The 23351-nt window shown below is 37.8% G+C and overlaps 1 protein-coding gene across 5 annotated transcripts in view; it reads left to right on the forward strand.

Annotated features, from left to right (window-relative positions):
- The window catches only part of ltbp1 (latent transforming growth factor beta binding protein 1), a 103274-nt gene that overhangs the window by 38526 nt on the left and 41397 nt on the right, over positions 1–23351 (forward strand). For 4 of the 5 annotated variants that reach the window (XM_067366561.1, XM_067366564.1, XM_067366562.1 and 1 more), the window contains exons 5-11: positions 950–1117; positions 8640–8843; positions 10500–10759; positions 11754–11856; positions 15815–15874; positions 19676–19798; positions 20944–21111. In XM_067366561.1, the coding sequence (XP_067222662.1) occupies positions 950–1117; positions 8640–8843; positions 10500–10759; positions 11754–11856; positions 15815–15874; positions 19676–19798; positions 20944–21111 (1086 nt within the window). The remainder of the gene's footprint in view (positions 1–949; positions 1118–8639; positions 8844–10499; positions 10760–11753; positions 11857–15814; positions 15875–19675; positions 19799–20943; positions 21112–23351) is intronic. The other variant, XM_067366563.1, reaches the window with a different exon arrangement.

A 23351-nucleotide genomic window follows, 5' to 3' on the forward strand; every position in this document is an offset into this window, starting at 1 on the left:
TTTAGAATTTTCGGTGAAATAATTCTTTAACAAGATGCCATTTTGGATGGATAAATGGAGTATGAATGATAGTGGAAGGGATAGAAAGCAAGAAACAATAGAAACAGGAAGCAGATAGAAAATCAGGCTGGTAATCAAGCAGAAAACAGGCCATAACCGTCTGCAGATAGATAGCTGACTGGAAAATATTCAGTGAGACCATGATGCCAGGAGTTCAGACTGTAATTTAAAGTACGTACTTACTTTTTTTCCCCCCACGTTGTTTTGCCGGTGGAAGTGACATAATTTACATTAAAAGGATTCAGGATAGATTTAGGAAAATTTGTTTTCCCTGCATATATATATATATATATATATATATATATATATATATATGACAATAACATATTTCATAATGTTAATATTTTCAATCAGTAGTGGTAACCTTAGATACAAAGGAAGTGATCAGAAGTTAGTTGGGAAAAGCCGACATTCCTCTTTTCGTCTCTGTATAAGGCTTGGAGTTGTGGCCACTTTATCCAAATCCTTCGAGAAGAACTGGGTCTGATCCCAGAGTTGTTTGCTGGCCTCTCTCTCTCTCTCTCTCTCTTTCTTTTGCTCCTATTTTTTTTTTTCACCAGTCACCTCCTCATGTTCCAGAGACTGAGATATTGGACCAAGGACAGAGAAAAGGAGGGAATGGACGAAAAAGGAATCAGACAGTCACAGGGGAACACGTACAGGAGACTAAGAAAAGACAAGACAACAGAAAGACTTTCTCCAGCCTCTCTCCCTCTCGCTCCCTCTCTCGTTTCACTTTCTTAAAGCTGAACTCCTGAGCTGATCTGCCAGACACTGCCTACAAAAGTGAAAGAGAGTCGTTTTGAGTTGTTTATGAAAGCCATGCCGTCCAGACTGATGGAGTTTTTTCTCTTCTCTCTGTTGATGTCTCTGCTCTGCTGGGCTGCAGTAGGGAACCACACTGGCCGGATCAAGGTGGTCTTCACCCCGACTATCTGCAAGATGACCTGCACCAATGGCCGCTGTCAGAACAGCTGTCAGAAGGGCAACACCACCACTATCATCAGTGAGAACGGGCACGCTACGGACACACTCACCGCCCCCAACTTCAGAGTCGGTGAGTGGCATCGCCGCCTTTTCTCAGTGTATTGTGGGAAAAGTGTGAAGTTTTCTTTCATCCAGGTCTTTGTAGAGCCTCTAATTCCGTCGTTGGCAACTGGACTTTGTTGAATGTATGTGTGTAAGCTTGCGTTTGCTGTATACTGAACAGAGAACAGCTGGCCGTGGGCCTGTTACATCATGTCCAGCCTCAGACAGGTCTATAATTATGGCTGATGTTTGGATGTGTTTCTAGTCACAGTTCGGTGGGGAGTTTTTACTTGCCTGGCAGATATTGTGGAAAAGTTTAAGATGCTTTAGATTGTGTCTGCAAAACCTACATTATTTGACTTCAGTTCTTCTCACTTCATTTACAGCAGTAATATTTCACAATGAGGGCTCAGAATGTTCAAGAGCATGTGGTTATGACACAGCAGAATGTCTTCTGCCCTCCGGTTCAGCAAGTCTACTTTCATTTACTGAATAGTCTAGTCATTCCCAATGAGTGTTACATGGAAAGAATTTGATTTTGCCTTGGTAGAGTCTGTGTTACTTTCTCTGTTAACTTCTCATTAATGTTTGCACAAACTATGGTGTATTTGCTTATGAGTGAAGTTTCATACTATTATATTTAAATTCCACTATGCAAAGAGTACAAATGACTTTTGTTAAACATTCCATCTAGATTTCATTTATAAGAATATTTCACATTAAGTTTTTCTCTGAGAAAGTGTCTCTGTGATTACCCCAGAACTGTCAAACTCAGGTGACTTATTATAGACAACAGCTCCTTTGTGTTTTTTTTTTTTTTTTTTTTGCATACTCAGTTGAAAGTGAATCATCCAAATAACGGATTACCATCAATATTTTTTTATATTTTATTAATAGCTGCATTAATACCTTAGTACTCTTTGAATGAAGGGATCCTAAAATTTTAATGAAATATAAATTATAAATAAAATAATATTGTAGTTCTTTCTAAGTAAAGTCAAAAGTGCTAACATAGCTTGGTACATTGACTTCTTTGTCTTGTGCTCTTTGTTTCCATATCGGTGGATAATACCAAGTAGTAACTTTGTGACTTGCATTAAGGTCAAGAATGAAGCAATAGACACAGTTTATACAGATAGTGGTTACATAAGATTACTTTTGAATCCAATTACTCTGTGGACACAAGGGTAGCATTCAGCTAAAGGTTGTTTTCACCAGTGGGTTTTGTAATCTGTGCCCAACAGGGTGACCAGCTGAAATTGCATTCCATATAAGAGGGTCAGGAAAGCTCAGAGGAGTAAGTGTTCGGATGGCTAATCTCAGAATAAGCAGAGGCTGCTGTGCGTGGTGCTAAGATGTCATTCTCTCTGTCTGTCTCTCTCTCCGTCAAGCTGTTTGTCTGAATGAGGTGAACGTCTGGAGTGGGTGAGTGTGTGCGTCCTTATAAGGAACACAGAGCGTTCTGTCAGCTCTGATCCAGACGCAGCTGGGAGGAGAGATCGCAGGCCGAGCTCCAGCACCGTGGATAATGGAGAAACACACGCACATACACTCATTAGGGTTGGATCAATACCAAGATTTGGGTTTCGGTACTCTGAACCAGCCTCTCGTATCTCAGTGTTGATGCTAAATCGATTCTTTAAGCAACAAATAAACAACCTCAGGCGAGTGATAAAATGAAAGGACCTGTCAATACTTTCAGTAATTTGACTGATCTCGATGCAAGTATGCAATAATTAAATGTGACTTTACCCATACTTTACCATTCAAAAGTTTGGGGTCAGTAAGATTTTTAAATGTTTTTATGTAATTTATTTATTAAATTTATTCCTGTTATGGCAAAGCTGAATTTTACTCGGCCCTCAGTTTCACATGCTTCTTCGTAAATCATTCTAATATGCTGTTTTGATGCTCAAGTAGCATTTCTTATTGTTGTTAAAAAAAAATGTAATATAATTTTTCAGGATTTTTTTTTATACTCGATTTTTTTTAGTAATAAAGTAAAAGTCTTCACAGTGACTTGATCAATGTAATGCATACTTGCTGAATAAAAGTATTAATTTATTTAAAATTCAAAAATCTTACTGACTCCAAACTTTTGAATGGTTGTGTACTTAATTTGTAAGTATTTGACCTCTGTTGTCTGATGGTTTTCTCAAAAATGTTTGAAAAAAAAAAAAGCATTATATAATTCAGAAATATGGACATTGTCTCATACATCAAAAACATTGTCTCATACATCATTGTATAAACTTTTAAAGGTGTCCTCGAATTAAAAATTGAATTTATCTTGGCATAGTCAAATAACAAGAGTTCAGTAAATGGAAATGACATACAGTGAGTCTCAAACTCCATTGTTTCCTCCTCCTTATATAAATCTCATTTGTTTAAAAGACCTCCGAAGAACAGGCAAATCTCAACATAACACCGACTGTTACATAACAGTTGGGATCATTAATATGTACGCCCCAATATTTGCATATGCCAGCCCATGTTCCCAACATTTATGAAAGGCATTAGACAAGGGCAGCCAGTAACGTCTGGATCTGCACAGGTGAATCAACAGACTAGGTAAGCAAGAACAATAGTGAAAAATGGCAGATGGAGCAATAATAACTGTCATGATCCATGATAACATGATATTTTTAGTGATATTTGTAAATTGTCTTTCTAAATGTTTCGTTAGCATGTTGCTAATGTACTGTTAAATGTGGTTAAAGTTACCATCGTTTCTTACTGTATTCACGGAGACAAGAGCCGTCGCTATTTTCATTATTAAACACTTGCAGTCTGTATAATTCATAAACACAACTTCATTCTTTATAAATCTCTCCAACAGTGTAGCATTAGCCGTTAGCCACGGAGCACAGCCTCAATTTCATTCAGAATCAAATGTAAACAATATAACAGTATACAATACTCGCATAATGCGACGCATACATGACAAACACTTTGTAAAGATCCATTTGAGGGTTATATTAGCTGTGTAAACTTTGTTTATGCCCTGTTCAAGGCAAGCACGAGCTCCGTGGGTGTGGAGCACGAGAATTAAAGAGCCAGTAGCCCTGAATCGGCTCATTTATAATGATGCCCCAAAATAGGCAGTTAAAAAAATGAATAAAAAAAAAATCTGTGGGGTATTTTTAGCTGAAACTTCACAGACACATTCAGGGGACACCTTAGACTTATATTACATCTTTTTAAAAAAAGTTCTAAGGCACCTTTAAATTTCAAATCACACTGCATGAACTACGCATAAAGCAACATATTGTTGTATGGTATGGTCAAGTATAAAAATTGGCAAAATGGCATTGTATCATGGTATTCCATGTACACAGAGAGAATGTGCCATACAGACCTGTCAATCATTGACAGTCATAGATCAATAAACTGTCTCATAGAAATACTAAAGCATTATCACAGCAGATCGATATGTGGCTGCGTGTTCCTTATATACTGCCTGGCCGATAAAAAGTCACTGTTTGGATTTAAATAAGCAAATACTTAAGAGTCTTTGACTGGATAATTTTTGCTGTGATTATTTTCTGGAGTAGACTTTACAGAGTGCTCAACTCTTGCATTGTCAATACAAGATCTTGACCAAAAATTGATTAAAATAACATCCCAAAATGTATTTCCATCAAGAGGTGCATTGATTTTTGGTCAAGATCTTGTATTGAGTCAAGCACTCTGTAAAGTCTACTCCAGCATTCTTCATCCATTCTTTCACAATATGAGCCTGATGAATCTTGACATTGTCATCTTGGAATATGGCCATGATGTGTCTTCCTACATGGTTGTTTAAAAAATGAAAAGCTACACACTCCATCTTTTAGGGTCAAAACAGGGGTAAGTTCGGTCCTAGAGAGCCGCTGTCCTGCTGAGTTTAGCTCCAACCCTAATCAAACACACCTGAACAAGCTAATCAAGCTCTTCAGGATTACTATTGCTGCGTCCCATTTCGCCTACTTATACTACGCCCTAAAAGTATGTACTCTTTCTGTGAACAAAAAGTACTTACTTTTGAGTGTGTAGCAAAATAGTAGACAAGCTTTGGGACATACTATCATGTCATACAATCGCGTCTTTGCTCTCTGCCGCATCCAGTCACCGTAAACTGACCTGTCAATCATCTTACATCCTCCACATTTCATTTAGTTAATTTCATACCGTATCGGAGTGAAATGCAGTACCATGTTGATCTGCAGTCGTGGGTCTTTCATGTGGAGAACTCTCCTCATATTAATGCATAATGATGCATTTAAAAGTTAATGGCCAATCAGATCTTTATAAAAGTCCACATTGGTATTTACAGATGAAAAATAACAGAGATAACAATAAATAAATATTTTCTATCAGTTTGAACTGATTATTAGTCACTCAAACCTCTCAGCTTCGATCGCACATATCCACCATGTTTTGTAGTTTTTTAACACTTTTTACTTGTGTTTGTAGTTCTGAACTGAATCCTCGTCCAACGCGCAATGGGTTGTGGGCAATATTAGCCTTTATAGTGTGCACAGATCCACACTTCGAAAATCTACCGGAAATAGTAGACCATCCGGGGACTTTTGGCATACTCTTTTCAACATACTATGCTTTGGGACACACTTATTTTAATCTCACATACTATTTAGGATGGATAGTATGGACATTAAGGCTATAGGCAGCTGAAGGTTTTTTTTCAGGGTTGGAGCTAAACTCTGCAGGACAGCGGCTCTCTAGGAATGAACATGCCTACCCCTGGGTTAAAATAACTGTTGTCAAACATATAACATGCTAGAAACATAATAATCACTGCAATAATGATCCAGTCATAGAGTATTTACCTTTTTAAATTCAAACAGGGACTTTTTTATTTTGTTTTTTTGGCAGGGCAGTTTATATGATTGTTCTGATGGGAATGCGTCACTACACTTCTGAACATCCTCAGTGTAGTACAGACTGAATTTTCATCACCAGTGACTGTTTTCTGTATATGTGCGTCACCTGTACATATTGTTGGACGCAGTTGTGTTGGCTGTTTTGACAGTCATCCCCATGGAGCTGCCAGTGAACCTGTCTGTACTAGCAGAGATGTTGGGGTTTACAGGAAAATGTTACTCCATCTGTTTAAGGATCTGTGGGTGGGTGAATGCCCCTTTTTCCCCCCAATGAAATTGTATTCCAGGTGGGCTAATGACATCTCAATAAGATAAAACTCTAATGCTTGCTTTTTTGTTCTCAAATATTTGCCAGTTTTGAAGTGTGTGTGTGTCATCACTTTTTTCTTCACATTTGTCAAAACGGGAATAAATTACATTTTAAAATATAAAATAGAAACCAGTTATTTTAAATGATAATGATATTTACTGGTTTGACTGTACTATATTTGTTCCTTTCTGTAAGTCACTTTGGATAAAAGCAGCTACTTAATGCAATATAAATGGTTACTGGTATGACAATATATTTACTGTTTTTTTTGTTTGTTTGTTTGTTTGTTTTTCATCAAATAAATGCAGCAGCAAAAGAGACTTCTTTAAAAAAATCAAAAATCTTACCGACACCAAACTGTTGAACGGTAGTGTTTTGTGACAATGATAATATCAAAAAATATTATCATTGCTGCCTGGCTATCAAACATCATATGATAACAGTGTGAGTGGGCATGGTTGGCACATTGGCTAGCATGTGGAATATAAATTTGATTAATTTTTTTATTGAGCATCTGAATATTTGAACAAAAAACTCAATTTTGGCATAAATTTATAAAATATTTGTGATATACATAAAAGTATGAGATATTTGTTGTTTTCTTTTTATTACTTTTTTTTTTTAAACTTTCATTTGTACCTAGTTGGATTTTCATTCAGCAAGTATGAAAACAACTACTGGAGACTACCGGCCTCTTGATAGAGCTGCTCCTGGCTGTCAGCTCATCCGAGAGTCGCTGTGTTTGCTTATGTGTATGTGTGAGAACTTCTGTAGTTGCCAGTTCTGACAATAAAAATCATCTCACTGCCATATTAGTAGAGTGTATGTCTCACAAACATTCCTCTTTTATCAAATTAACCATGTAAGAGCAGTCATTTATGTGTGTCAGAGAGTAAAAGCTAATGTGGTCTGTCATAATGCTCCTGCTAGTTATCTTACCATTTCGGTATCATTTCATTTGTTTACTGTCATGCTGCTCTATTTCCTCCTATCCAGGAGAGAGAGAGGTACAGTGCTTGTTCACTAGCTAGGATGGGAAGCGTGTGTGCTTATGTGTATGAGTGTGTGTGTGTGTGTGTGTGATTCAATGTTGATACATGAGTGTGTCAAGATATTGCCTGAGGTTCAGTGTATAAGCACTGTGGAATAGTCCTAGATTTCCCACTAGAGCAGAAATAATGAAAGTGTGTGTGCGCGTTTTGTGTATAAATCATGGTTTGTCAGAGTGCATGTAAATATTTATATAAATACACCAATGTATTGAAGAAAATATATGTGTATCTATTTGTTTGTGTGTGAGTGTGGGTTTGTTTAGCTATACTTTGAAAGGGAAAAAAAATGTCCCCAGAAGAGGGTTAAATATGACAAAACCTCTGCTTGGGGACATTTGGGGATGCCCTCATTTGGAAAAATGAATAAAATAATGCTTTATGAATAAAATACTGCTTTTTAAATCTCTAATAAATGCTAAAAAGTTTGAAAAGTATATAAAAAATAATAGAAGACAATGCTATGTTGTCATTTAGATAGTGTGTGTGCGTGCATTTGCAGTCTTTCCTCCCTCTGATCTTGAATTAGAGTATCTGCAGTCACTATGAACTGTGCGTCTGGCCACAGGAGGTATATACGGTTTGAGAGGAAATGACATCATATTGTGCCGTGTGGGAATGGTGGTTAGGACAGCCATGCTGTTTTAATGAGCATTTAGTGTGATTAGTTCATGATGGTTAATTATATTATGTGGCTTTTGGTTTGGGAACATTTTTAAAGAATATCATGACAGGAGAATGAGGTTCACCTCATTTAAAGGTTTGAAATAATGTCCTTTACCACACCACAAACATATTGTTGTAAAATTTCAAGCCCCAAAATGTTTATTTACCTCAGTTGTGGGATAATTAAACCCATTCATCATTGTGCTGGTATTATTACTGCACTCAATGTGATCTAAAAGCTCAAGTGAGATTTTAAGCACTGTGAAAAATGCCAAAAGACAATCAAGGCAGAGAGAAAGTTAAAGATGTTTCAGTGCAGAATGGTCCGTCACCATAATGGCACGTTTTAGTAAAATTGTGTCACAGAGCTCTCATTACACGCCACCACAAAAGTTCCTAAAAAGATATTCTGTGAAGCATTTAAGCGCATACACGCATACACACACATACACAACAACCCACAAGCACTTTCTCAAACACAGGACAAAATTAAGTTTGACGATAATTTTGTTGGTTCATCTGTGTATAATTAAATGTGATGTGTCCCTGAACAGGAAGTTGTGACTAAACTAAACATTATAAAATGTTACCTGATATAGCTGTGATTAACCATGCTTTGCTCTGTTTCTGTGTGTGTCTTAGTTGTTTGCCATTTGCCCTGCATGAATGGTGGGAAATGCAGCGCTCGGGACAAATGCCAGTGCCCGCCAAACTTTACTGGAAAATTCTGCCAAATGGCAAATCCAAACGGTCAACAGGGGCAACATACTCTCGTAAACGGGCAGAAGACGCACGTCCACTCAACGCACACGTTACCTCTCACCTACAGCACTGGACAAAACCAGGGTAATGCTTTTATTTCTCTGTTCTTACCTGTACAAATGTTTAAATCTGGCTTCTGTTATTATTCTGAAATACATGGCTCTGTTGTTATTAAAGGAATATTCAGGGTTCAGAGTTACCAGAAAATGGATTTTCACTTGCCCTTTGATTTCTTTAAACAACAATCTGGGTTACAGTGAGGCAAGTATAATGGAAGTGAATGGGGCCAATCCATAAAAATTAAAAACTCATTGTTTCAGTATTATAGACACAAGACACAAGCAAACTGCTTACTGTGTCATTGCCATGACAACACTACCCCATAAGCCCTAAAACTCTAAAATGACTGTAAAAATTTTAAAACAGCTGGTAATCAACATTACACCATAGTACCAAGTACTATGGTTGGTTAAAAAATATCGATTTTAATCGATTCTCATTTTTACGAATCAATATCTAGTCTATCCTGTTTTCAGTTGATGAATAAATGGAACATTTTAGTGCACTTCCCGTCCAATAAATCGCAATAAGCTTTGTGCATTGTTACTTGTGATATGAAACAAAGTCTCAGATTTCAAATTCTGTCCATTTTATTACAAAATTAAAAAAAGAAATGTCGTTTTGTCTAGGGCTGGGCGATATATCGAATGCTTTTGTCACGCGCATTTCGTCAGTAAAGCTGGTTCCCTGATTACCGCTAAATCGCCATCACCTGCTTTCAAATGGAGCGCCATTTAATAGACAGAGCCGTAGTTCACTGACAAGCTACGCAATATCGCGATTTTGTACGCAATATCGCAAATATGGCGATTTTGCGGTAATCAGGGAACCGGCTTTACTGACGAAATGCGCGTGACAAAAGCATTCGATATATCACCCAGCCCTAGTTTAGTCACTGGTTAATTTGACGTGACAGATGCTGTAGCACCTCAGTTCAGTTCAAGAGAAGCGGCAGCGCGACACACACGTGAACCGATCATCTCCTCCGCTATAATACCATTTACAGCGTGAAATAAATGAATGAATGAACAGGAAGGTAAGTTACAACTTATCGAAATCCATCTCATGTCTCATTTAATCGCTCAACCAATGATTCAACCGTGGAAAGACGTCAATAAGACAGCTCAGTCAGCTAGAAAAATTAGCTCTAGAGAGGAACATTCTGCTAAATATATGCACCATATTACATGTTCATTATAATTTTTAATGTTCTTCAATATTTAATGCATGTTTGAATAAATCTGTTGTTTTCATGACAGCCACCACTTAAATGTTTATATTTCAAAAAACGAATTGAAGTAGGCTAGAAATATAATTGTGATTGTAAATTTAGTATTATAAGTTTATTATATAAACTTAATTGAGTATAATGTAAGAACAAATCATTTAATTCTAATATGTATAGTTTACAGCATTAGTTCAGAGATTTTTTTTCCCTATAGAAAATATCATGTACTGTACCTGATATATATCCAAAATAATCAATATTGAATCAAAATCAGAATCAAATTGCAAGCCTGTGAATCCGAATCGAATCATGAAATTTGTGTCAATACCCAGCCCTATTACGTAATGTCTATTTTAGTTGTCTATTTTATTAAATAATGTCTAGTTTCATTAAACCTGTACTGAACCCATATTAACTTGTACTGAATACAATAAAGTAATACTTTTCCGTAGGTTTGGTAAATGTCCATGTGAAACATCCCCCTGAAGCCTCAGTCCAGATCCATCAGGTGTCTCCAGTGGACAGTAACGGGCAGGTGAAGAACACGCAGTCCAGCCACTCCTTCACCTACCACAGCAGCAGCCAGAGCATCCAGCATGGACACACTCACAGCGGCGTCATTTACCCCAACCAGCAAACATACCTCCAATACCAGCCGGTGACATCCAAGAGCCAGCTGGGACGCTGCTTTCAGGAGACTGCAGGAATGCAGGTAAGAGAGACCATAAGTGTTTGAATATATAAACTCACATATAACTCGTATCTAAAGACTTTATGTGAGGAAGATGATGAGATATTGAAGGGTTTGCATCTTTACTGCAACTCTGCTTCCATAAGGCTTTTCACACTGTGTGTAGATTTCTCACCTAAAAATGTCATCATTTACTTACCCTCACATTGTTCCAAAACTGCAAGACTTATTTATTCTTTCTTCAAAAGGAGATATTTTGCATTGACATTCATGGTATGGACAAAAACATTCTTAAAAATATCTTATCTAGCTTTACCTTTCTCTTCATCTCTCTCTTTCTCTCTCTTCTCGCTGCTGCTGTGAGCTGTGAATCATCCACTATTACTCTCTGTCTCTCACTTTTAATGTCTTTTAAACTAACTCAATTTCAGCTATCATTGGATAATCAAGAAATAGATCAAAAGACAAAATGAATAGTGAGATGAGACTCTCTCCAGAACATTGTGGTGCTCAAGGGAACATCTGTCTCTTCAGAAGAGAACTGCAAATGAAACACAAAAGAATGATTCTCGGGAGTACTCTGTACCCGCCTCCAGCTTAAAAGAACATCCAGTTGTCTTCCGCTCCCACAGTTGTTAGTCTATTAAGGTATTATCATCAGGTTCACCTCAGTCTTGTTTGTTTACTCTCTCCAATCCTAAAGTGCAGTGGGTGTTTTTGCAAACATTCAGACTTAATTTGCGACTTCATGTCAGCAGAGAGTGGGGTGTTATCAGGTTGTTTGAGTTGTGTATTATTGCTGTCTCTCAGATTGTTGTTCGGTATGTGTCTGGTTCAGCAGATTAGATTCAGTCAGGGGGGAGATATCAGAGTGTTGATCAGAAAGAACTGGGATCAAGCTGTGTGTGAGCAGAATTATATCTTTTGGTGTGGTGAATGGTCTAGAATGAGTATCTCTCTCCTTTTCCTTCTTTCGTTAACCTATTGGGCTTGATTGTGTTTTATTTTGTTGTAGTGTGGGAAAGCTCTGCCTGGCCTGTCTAAACAAGATGCCTGTTGTGGGACAGTGGGCACATCATGGGGATTCCACAAATGCCAAAAATGCCCCAAGAAATCATGTAAGCTACTGTCATACTCTCACAAACAAACTCCCATTACACTCTCACAGAAAACAATTGTCTAATTTTTACAAACAAAAGCACCCATCTCACCCTTGCATGCAACAAACCTGTCTCACTTTCACACAGACAAACATCTGCCTCACTTTCAGAAACAAAAACCCCTGTATCACTCTCACACAGGCAAACATCTGTCTCGCTTTCACAAACAAAAGCACCCGTCTCACCCTCGCATGCAAAAACATCAGCCTCACTCACAAAGATAAACATCTTCCTCACTTTCAGAAACAAAAACACCTGTCTCACCTTCACAGACAAACATCTGCCTTGCTTTCCCAAACAAAAAAAAGTCTCACCCTCACATGCAAAAACATCAGTCTCACTCTCACAGAGACAGTCATATCACTTTCACAAACAATAATACCCGTCTCACCCTCACATGCAAAAACAAATCTCATTTTCACACAGACAAACATCTGTCTCGCTTTCACAAACAAAAGCACCCGTCTCACCCTCACATGCAAAAACATCAGCCTCACTCACAAAGACAAACATCTGCCTTGCTTTCCCAAACAAAAAAAGTCTCACCCTCACATGCAAAAACATCAGTCTCACTCTCACAGAGACAGTCATATCACTTTCACAAACAATAATACCCGTCTCACCCTCAATGCAAAAACAAATTTCACTTTCACACAAACAGCTGCCTCACTTTAATAAACAAAAACACCCGTCTCACCCTCACTCAGGAAAAATATCTGCCTTGTTTTCCCAAACAAAAAAACAGTCTCACCCTCACATGCAAAAACATCCGTCTCAGGCCCTGTTTTCACTAGTGCATTTTCATTTTAAAACGCATATATTTCGACGCTCAAAAACTGAGACTTTTGAAAACGCTGCAGACCCCGTTTTTGTTTGAAAACTCCGGGGTTGCGTTTCAGTGTAAACAGAAAAAACTGGTGACTTTGTGGTTCTTTATAGCAGCCATTGTGCAGTTAAACTCTGCATTTTATAATACTCCAGCTGCCTATGTGCCGCAAGACACAACCGTTTACAATTATACGCACATGCCCAGTGTGCATGGAGAGTCATGTGACACGCGTTTTCGGTTGAGTAGTGCAGACGGAGATTGTTTCTGAAACACAGTGGAAACGCCACTATAGACGAGGTTCGTTTTCATTTTAAAACGCAGTTTTAAAATGAAAACGCTCTAGTGTAAACAGCCTCAAGGGGGTCGCACACCGGACGCGAAGCTCGGCGCCGCGCAGCGTCGCGTCTCTGACAACTCACAGGTATCGCACACCGGCCGCGCACATTATATACGCGCGAGCTCAATTTTGACTCGACTCCTGATAGAAGAGCTGCACAATTGGAGTGTTTTACGTCAACAGGGAAACGTTACATGCCTATGCTTTAATATTTCGCACTGAGGTTAGTGTACATGGAAAAAATGTCGCCGCCGGTGTGCGTACTCTCATAGAAAACAATGCGTTCGAATTTTAAAGACGTGGCGCGGCGCGGAGCTACGCGTCCGGTGTGCGACCCCCTTCAGTCTCACAGGGGACAGTCGTATCCCTCGCTTTCACAAACAAAAACACCCGTCTCACCCTTATGTGCAAAAACACGTCTCATTCTCACACAGACAAACCTACAAACAAAAACACCCGTCTCACCCTCACACAAAACTGCCTCAAGGCTTAGGTATACTTCATTTTTCTTGATCCACTTTTTCTAGCACACAAATGAGTGTGCAAGCCCTTTAAAGAATACTCTATTGACCCTGAGCGCAGATGGACATGTTGATTGAAAAATGCCTATCTCATTCTCTCATGATCCTCAGTCTTTCTCTCTCTCTCATTAAAACATCTGTTTTACCTTCACACACACAAACATCGGTCTCACCCTCACACACAAATTCAAGCATATGTCTTACATTTTCAATTGAATCTGTTTATTGAATGATGGAAATGACTGAAACAAACTGGTGTATGTTCAGAGTGAGACACAGCGTTAAACATCAGTATGTCTGGGCCTCATTTGCAGTGAATCACACTTTCAGTATGATTGTGCAGAGTATTCCACAGTAGTGCGGTCCGAAAACAGCAGGAAAGCAGTGATTCATCAACAGGCCCAGCCTTGATTTCTCACTAACTAAAAGAAACTATGAGAGGTTCCTCTAAAAACTATTTGATGTCAAACCTCCAAGTGGCTGCGACTCAACAGACACATGGTCCTAATATCAAGAATGAGAGGGAAGGGATGCATTCCACAGAGAAAAGGCAAGTACGTAATGAGTGGGCAAAGGAAAGAGAAAGCTGTAAGATATCTGGTTACACACGCTGTGTTGAACTTACTGACATGCTGACTCACCTGGCACACACTCCAGCTTTAGTAATGCTTCCTCACATACACACACACGTTTACTCATACAGTCATGATTCCTTTTGGCTTAGTCACTTCTCTGAAGTTTGTCCCTACAGAAAACCGTTAGTGTACCACCCCAATGTCTATCTTCTGCGCTTTCCCTTTACGGTATGTCTGTAGATTTTTGTGAAATTCTCTGCCCATATATGGGCGGCCCTGCATTCTGTGCATTCCCAGACATATCGCTGATTTAAACCTTATGGACCTCACCAAAACAAACGTTCATGAGTGAAATGAAATATTTAAAGATTGTTGTTTCAATCTTTAAATGCCAATTAAAATGTTTTTCCTTCACTTGAAAAGTGAGGTTTGTTTATCTTCACACTTTTTTTCATTTCAGTTACGTAGATGTTTACTCCATTTTGGAAGAAGAGCGATTCAATATAGCAATGAGAGGTGTGAAGTTGATGTGACATTACTGCTGTCTCTGAGCTCTGTTTGCAGCAGCTGTAGGCGAGCACTTACTAGGACATCAGCTGGCCCTGAATGGAAATAGAAGTGCACGGCAGTAACGTTACACAAGTGTTGGGGTAATGAAGATGCAAACAAGTCTGGAGTTCAGCAGGCTCAAAATATGACCCTTGGAAATGTCGGTGGCATTCTGTTCTGTTCCAAATGAGTCATTCCATCTCACTTTCTCTCTCTCTTTGTTCTATTTATGTAATTTATTATGGTCATTACCCATGAGAATGAGAGGGAAGTAAACCCTGTTCCTGTTATGCGTTCCCAGTCGCAAGGCCTCTCCTGAGGCAAACCTTAAAACAGTCACCACAAAACTATGTACAGTGTTTTTGCTTGCTTTTTTTTTATCTGAAGGTGATGAGCTCAGAGACAATGGTGTGTTTAACATCACACTATATAGAGTGATTAATGTTCCATGTGTGAATGTATTTGTGAACATATAAAAACATGTAAGAACAAAATGTAATCAGATTAGATGTTTTAAAATGTTCACACTTGCGTTTGGTTCTCCATTATATCCTGTTAGTTTCCTATGTGAATTAAGGAACTGAACTCTTGGGGATGTCCTGTACAAAAATAAACCATGGTAATCATCCGCCAAATACCATAGTTATAGTTTTGTTACTGCAATAATAATACAATGGCAACTTTACCAAGGACATAAAGATGCTTTTTTTATAATGTAACTTTTTACTGTTTGGGGTCAGTAAGGTTCCTGACAAAAAAGTGTCACAGTTTCCAGAACAATTCGATAATAACATTGATAATAATAAGAAATGTTTCTTGAGCACCAAATCAGCATATTAGAATGATTTATGTGGTAACTATGGTATTTTGGTGCATACACTGGTTATCATGAGACTCATTATAGTAATCATTTATAGATTGTAAATTAAATTATTTTAGTTACACATTTTAGTAAGACTAAATTTTGTATTTATTCTTACTACACCAAAGTTTCCTTACATTTGGTGGAAAAGAATGTTTATCTTTAGCGCTTTAACTAAATGTGCTTTTATTTATTTTTTTGTCCTCCTCTCTCTCACTCTCTCTTTCTCTCTTTCCTACAAAGCAATTCCTTTGATTGAATGTCCTCAAGGCTATAAGAGGCTGAATGCCACTCGGTGTATCGGTAAGAGCTATGGCTTGTTTCTTCTTGCACATGCATGCTAATGCTTTTATTGCGTATTTTTATTCCTGCAGTGAACGTGTATATACTGTGGTGCAACATTTTTGTGTTTATTTAGTTGTGCATCGATTTTGATAAGATGCATAAGTGACTATTTGTCATAATCACATACTGTATATAATTCATTTCGCCCCCCACTGGCCTCTGCATGTCACAACTTGCCACATATGCCATCTACTGTTGCTTTTATTAAATTGCCATTTTAAAATAGTGTCCCAGATCTATCACAGTGAAGACTCTTTCACGGTTACGAGGACAGGCAGGAGGAGAGACAGGTGGCATCTTTGATAGATCTTTCTAATCTATGTTGAAGTTGGATGTAATAGCCAGAGATCTAACACATCAGGGCCAGCAGCCAGAAAGATTTCAGGGCTTTTGCTCAGCCTTAGAATCAAAGTGAAGTAACACTCATACTGCCATATATTGTTAATGTATGCTTTAGCAAAGTAAAACTTTTGATTAGCATGTTAAAGTGTTAGTTCAACCAACATGAAATTTCTGTCATTAAGTACTCAGCCTCATGTCGTTCCAAACCCGTAAGACCTTCATTCATCTTCAGAACACAAATTAAGATATTTTTGATGAAATCAGTGTTAAATCTCCCATAGAAACAATGAAATTACCACATTCAAGGTCCACGAGAATACTTTTTGTGTGCAAAAACAAAACAAAAATGACGACTTTATTCAACAATTTCCTCTCTACCCTGTCAGTCTGTTGCACAGTTGATGTAGTGAACAAAGTGTAGCGCTTCGGGGTTCTACGTCAGAACGCAGACTCATTGTTGGCCGGCTCCTGCGTCAGCATCACATGTATGCGTCGTGGTGCTCACGTGAACAGCATAGGCCAATACTGAGCCGGCGTAACATGGAAGCTCTGCACTGTGTTTACTGCATCAACTGCGTACGAGACTGACAGGGTAGAGAATAAATTGTTGAATAAAGTCTTTATTTTTGTTTTGTTTTTGCGCACAAGTATTCTCGTCGCTTCATCAAAAATATCTTAAACTGTGTTCCGAAGATGAATGAAGGTCTTACGGGTTTGGAATGACATGAGGGTGAGTAATTAATGACAGAAATTAAATTTTTGGGTGAACTAACCCTTTAATAATACTACTTTATAAAGAATAATGAGAATGAGATACAGCCAGATGTGGGATGGGGGTGTATATTACTTAATTGTAAATAAAAACAACCTCAGTATTCATGTTAATTAACTATAAAATTGCACTCTTAATTATGTTTTGAAAACTCAAGTTTGGGGTCAGTAAGATTTTTTTTTTTATCTCCACACACCTAGAGCCAAACACATCTGCTGTTAGCAGCCACAACCAGCTGCCTCAGTCTACCAAACCCAGAGCTGAACCGCAGCTAAAAGTGAAGCAGGAAGTGCCCAACGTGTGGCCTGGCCACAGGCACTCTGGGTCAGGAGAGATAGGAGTTTAAAAGTTGGTAGATTTGCGCAACATTGAGACATACTTAAGTGCAGTTAATTAAGATAAAACCTAGCTGCTCAAGAAAAAAAAGTATATAGTTATGTAGTTATAATCTCCAGTGAACTATCAAATAAGCCAAATGTCATTTTCATATGAGATATTGCACGCATTAAAACTGCAAAGCCATTTTTGTTTGTGGTCTGCAAAAGCAGAGTTGGTCATTTTGAGATCACTTCATTTCTCAAGAGTACCATTTAAATTTGTAGGTATAGCGCTTCTTTAATTTCGTCACAGCATTAGCATTGCATTAGCAGGTATGTAGAATGTACCCTAGATAGTTTTAATAAAAAAGCACTATGGACTCTGTATCTTAATAAATATTTCAGCATGTGCTGTTCTCTGAGGCTAGTTTACAACACTTCTTTAGCGCTCAGAGTGCCGTTAAGTTCGAACATAATCACTGTCCTGATAACACAGCCTGAGGGTCCCACTAAACCTTTGACGCCTTCTTGCGTCAGGCCAAAGCTTTTACTGCGAAGTGGACGGGTCTCCTGTGGTGTGGGTGTTCTGCCAGCCTCTGATGCTGCCGAATGTCTCTGCCTGTCATTAGTCAAAATGTTGTCCTCATTGGCAGGTTTATACTTTCATAAACATTTCTGAGAATAATCAACATACTTTTTTTGTCACTGAACTTTTGTTCATGACACTTTCATAATTTTCATAATTTTTACTTTTAATAAAACAAATTTTGTAATTATTTTGTATATTATCTTTTTTTTACTTCATAAATGTATTTACTTTGAACTAATTATTGTTTTATTTTTGCAACTAAGCTAAATTATTTTAGCAATCTCTAATTAGCATAATTTACATGGAAAAGAATAAAAAGAATAACTTAACTTCAGTACTCATGATGCAGCACTGTATCATTCAAAGTAAATGCAGTGCCTTTTTAAACTAGTTTCAGGGGGGTTAGTGAATAAGACACAGACCGCTGAAATAATTGGTGATTTGGTTTAGTGAGTTCGCCCATTCAAATTTTTTTAGTTATCCATCACCATACAGATTTGCAGGTCATTAGGTGTATTTTGTATAGATATGTGGGGTATTCTTGGATAATGAGGACATTATGATTTCATAGCGGTGATTGACAGCTTCTCTGGGCCAGTCTGTGTTCTGGTGCAGATGTTTGGATGCTTGAGGGATTGAGTGTATGCCCTCTCTGCATGAGAATCACTGTCATCATGAACACATTAGCATTGCATTAGGACATGTGTTGGATCTGTGTCACACTCTAAGTGACTAGGAATGATTACTGCCCACACCCTTAACTTGCACTCAATGGCCTCTTAGAGAAATATTAGTGTGGTAAGTGTGTGTGTAAAAATGCTGAATTATTTCTATAAGGGTAAGGTTTAGGTTTATGGTTAGGGCTAAAAGATGTAAAGTCTGTACACTATAAAATCATATCTGTGTAGAGTCCTCATAAAACACAAAAACTCAATGTGTGTTTGTGTACGTTCCTTTTTCTGACTGATTATTACAGTTATTGTATATCACATCATATGGGTTTATATTAACGTGAATAAAGCTATGAAGAAAATCACATGCAAGTATATGCGTAAGTACTGCAGAAAGTCATTTTTATTAGTATTTTGTCTTGTTTTAAAAAATTATGTAAACATCCTTAAAGATACATACTTGTGAGGCAAAATTGCACTATACATTAAGAATTGTTGTCAGAAAATCTCGAATTAGGTTTCTTTTTCTGACCCCATTGGCAAATGTTTTTTCTTTGTTTTTTTAAGCATAAATCTAATAAAATTTAGTTTAGAGTTCTACATCGGTGTGGATGCTAATATAGTTATTGTTATAATTACCTTCATAGTTATTGTTCTTAGTGTGAGCAGGCCTTTATGCTTTAAAAGAATATGCAGAATATATATTTATATGTGTGTATGTATGTATGTATGTATATTGCAATGTGTGTGTGCATCTCAAACCTCTTTTCTTCTACTGTCAATGTAATGACTGCTACAGTATATGTGTTTAAGAATATTAAATGGATAGCTCACACAAAATGAAATTTCTAGCATGATTTACTCGCCTTAATGTCATTCCAAACCTACATGACTTTTTTCTGTGGAACACAAAAGAGTTCCTGTGTTTTGTTTTGTTTTTTTTTTGTCCATACAATGAAGGTCAATGTGATTTTGACACTCAGTGGACAAAACTTCAAAATATCTTATTTTGTGTTCCTCTAAAGAAAGATAAAAAAATGAGTTCCTAATGTTTGTTGTCACTCTCAGATATTGATGAATGCCAGATTCAAGGTGTTTGTCCCAATGGAAACTGCTTCAACACCATGGGCAGCTTCAGGTGTATCTGCAACCCAGGCTTTGTGCCTGACCCCACCCTGACCACCTGCTTCCGTAAGCCTCTCATCTACTCTCCTCTCAAATCCAGCGTAACTTGGATGGCCGATGTCTTTGGCATGTTCTTTCTGTTTCCATGCTTACTTGCTCAAAGATATCTATAAATGTAAATGGATTCAGTGCAGCTTCAGCTCACTTCAATTTGTACCAGTAAGATGTTTTGATTAGTCTAGCTAGCAGCATGATTTAACATGGCTACTAACACAAACTGTGGCTGTCACAAGAGCGGAAGGTTGTCTGCTGTTCAGGAGAGGTTGAAATGTGCAGTCGGTCAGTGGGGCACAAACACACTCAAGCTTTCTCTGATTTAATGAGGTAACCAAAGTGTGCTGTCTGTGTTATTGTGATAAATATAGAGGCTGATCCTTCTCCTGGAAGGCAGCATTTGCCAAATTATACCTCTGAAACATGCCGTCATGTCCTTTTTTTCAGAGAAGTTCAGAGAGTTCTTTTAATCCTCCCTTTAGCCTTCAGTCAATCGAGGTTTTTTGCTCATGTATACAGTGTGTTTTGGCTGACAGTATAAGTTCTGTCAGCACAAATCTGCTGTTATCTGCTTCTGCTATATGAAAATGCTGAATTGTACATTGTGATAGGAAAACCCAGAATTGGCCCTTTATTAAAGTGAAAAATGAATATGAGAGACGGCCGTTAACACATATTTCGGGTTGGTAAGATGTTTTTGTTACCATTTACAATAACTGTTTTCTATTTGAATATATTTATACCTTTTCAGCAGCCTTTAGATGAATGTAGTTTTGATATTTAATATGTTTAAGCAGATGTGCCTACTAGTGCATTAACCCTTGTATCTAACCTTTCTCAAATGCTTCCTGCTGAACTGACCTCTTTGCACTGTTAGTTGTATTTTTGTCCTTTGTTCTTGTCTGTCTTGTGTCTGAAAAACAATATCACTTTTTATACACAATCCCTGTCCCCTACACTCTAACACTGTTTTAATGTGGTTATAGGGGCAGTTATTCTTTTGTTATGGCATTGTAGTTGTGCATAGATGGAACACAAGGTGAAGGGAATCTCTTTTCTCTTCTGTTGTTCTCTATTTCTCTCTCTCTTCCATGTTTATGTCATACACCGTGCACACTCCTCCCCTCACTCCCTCCTTCCATCTCTACGGTAACCAGCCGAAACACCTGCTCTTCACGAGGAGAAGGGTGAATGCTTCCGATTTGTCAGTCCGGGGAAGCAGTGCTTGCACCCTGTGTCCACACAGCTGAGTAAACAGTTATGCTGTTGTAGTGTGGGCAAAGCCTGGGGTCCTCATTGTGACCGCTGCCCCCTACCTGGGACAGGTAAGCTATCTGAGACACACCCCCTACTGGCCCCTCCTATTCTACTGGTATCATTCCCTCTCTGTACTCCAATTCATTGAGGTTTGCATGTGTGTTCCACAGCTCTGCTACGTAGATGCTTTTACACGCCATCACTCTCTTTTTGTTAGTTTTCCTATACACATCTTACATCACGTTTGTATTTGCCTTCCAATGAGGCCTGCGTTTTGAGCAGTCACTCAATTAAGTGTCAGCATTTTGCTTTACAGTATTGGTAGGTAAGGAAAGTGTTAACACCCAAGTTATATAGGGCAACAAGAACTATGCAGTCTCCATATATATAATGTATTATTTAATATTTTAAAATGACAAGTGTTTTGTTGAATTTTTTTTTTTTTTTTTTAAAGATGATTGTATTTCATTGATAGATTGTAGGGGTGTAATGGTACATGTATTCCTCCCAAACCATATGGTACGGACGTCATGGTTCTGTTCATTAGATGACCAATACAGTCAGTCACAGACAATCCACACTCCAATCCAGAAGGGGACGTGCGCGGTAATGCAATTATGTTTGCCAACCGCCACAACAGGAACAAGTGCAGTAGAAGAAAAACAGACGATTATATGATATATGTGTAATTCAACCATTCAGAGTTGCCAAGTACGCAATTTTTTTTTTTTTCATGGAATTGGGTTACTTTAACACTTTTGCCGAATATTGTTTTTCATGTCCGCGGGTTGAAGCAACTTCAAATAACATGATATTTAGCCCCTGGAATGCGAATTTTACCAGGGGATTCCTGCCAAAAACGCGGATTTTACCCCCCCAAAACACGATTTTTACTCTAATTTAATAATTAGATTTAGAAGTTAATGCAAAACCTTCCTTATGTGCAATTTTTTATTTGAGTGTTGATTATTATATCTAAAAATAACTAGCAACTTAATTTAATAATTTGCGCTCTGTTGTTAATTGTAACCTTTAATGTTAAAGTAATGTGTAAGAAAAAGGTTCCTGTATATAATTTACAGCATTAGCTGAGATAGATTGCTTTGTCCTTAAGAAAATGTCAATTATAACTGAATTTATTTAAAGTGAGAGACATCATTTGTTGAAAAAGCCACTGTTTAAAGGTGCCCAAGAATGCTTTTTCACAAGATGTAATATAAGTCTAAGGTGTCTCCTGAATGTGTCTGTGAAGTTTCAGCTCAAAATACCCCATAGATTGTTTTTAATTAATTTTTTTATCTGCCTATTTTGGGGCATCATTAACTATACACTGATTTTGGCAGCGCGCCGCCCCTTTAAATCGCGTGCTCCCTGCCACACCAGCTCTCGACTATATTACAGTGCATTTACAAAGTTCACACAGCTAATATAACCCTCAAATGGATCTTTACAAGATGTTCGTCATGCATGCTGTATGCATGCTTCGAATTATGTGAGTAAAGTATTTATTTTGATGTTTACGTTTGATTCTTTATGAGTTTGAGGCTATGCTCTGTGACTAACAGCTAATGCTACACTGTTGGAGAGATTTATAAAGAATGAAGTTGTGTTTATGCATTATACAGACTGCAAGTGTTTAAAAATGAAAATAGCGACGGCTCTTGTGAATACAATAAGAAACTATGGTAACTTTGACCACATTTAACAGTACATTAGCAACATGTTAAGAAACATTTAGAAAGAGAATTTACAAATATCACTAAAAATATCATGCCATCATGGATCATGTCAGTTATTATTGCTCCATCTGCCATTTTTCGCTGTTGTTCTTGCTGGCTTACCTTGTCTGTGCACAGATCCAGAAGTTAATACTGCCTTTCCTTGTCTAATGCCTTGAACATGGGCTGGCATATGCAAATATTGGGGGCGTACATATTAATGATCCCGACTGTTACGTAACAGTCGGTGTTATGTTGAGATCTGCGTGTTTTCCGGAAGTCTTTTAAACAAATGAGATTTATATAAGAAGGAGGAAGCAATGGGGTTTGAAACTCAATGTATGTCTTTTCCATGTACTGAACTCTTGTTATTTAACTATGCCAAGATAAATAAAATTTTTGATTCTAGGGCACCTTTAATAAAAAAAATAAGAAAAAAATAAGCAATTTTATGTTCAGTTTTCTCCCCCCTGCTGTACTGAACCCGTACCGAACCGTGTCTTCAATACCGAGGCTAGGTACATACAGAACCATCACATTTGTGTACCGTTACACCCCTAATAGATAGATAAATAGTCATTTGTGCTGTG

The sequence above is a fragment of the Chanodichthys erythropterus genome, chromosome 18, assembly GCF_024489055.1.
Source record: "Chanodichthys erythropterus isolate Z2021 chromosome 18, ASM2448905v1, whole genome shotgun sequence".
NCBI classification, from domain to species: Eukaryota; Metazoa; Chordata; class Actinopteri; order Cypriniformes; family Xenocyprididae; genus Chanodichthys; species Chanodichthys erythropterus.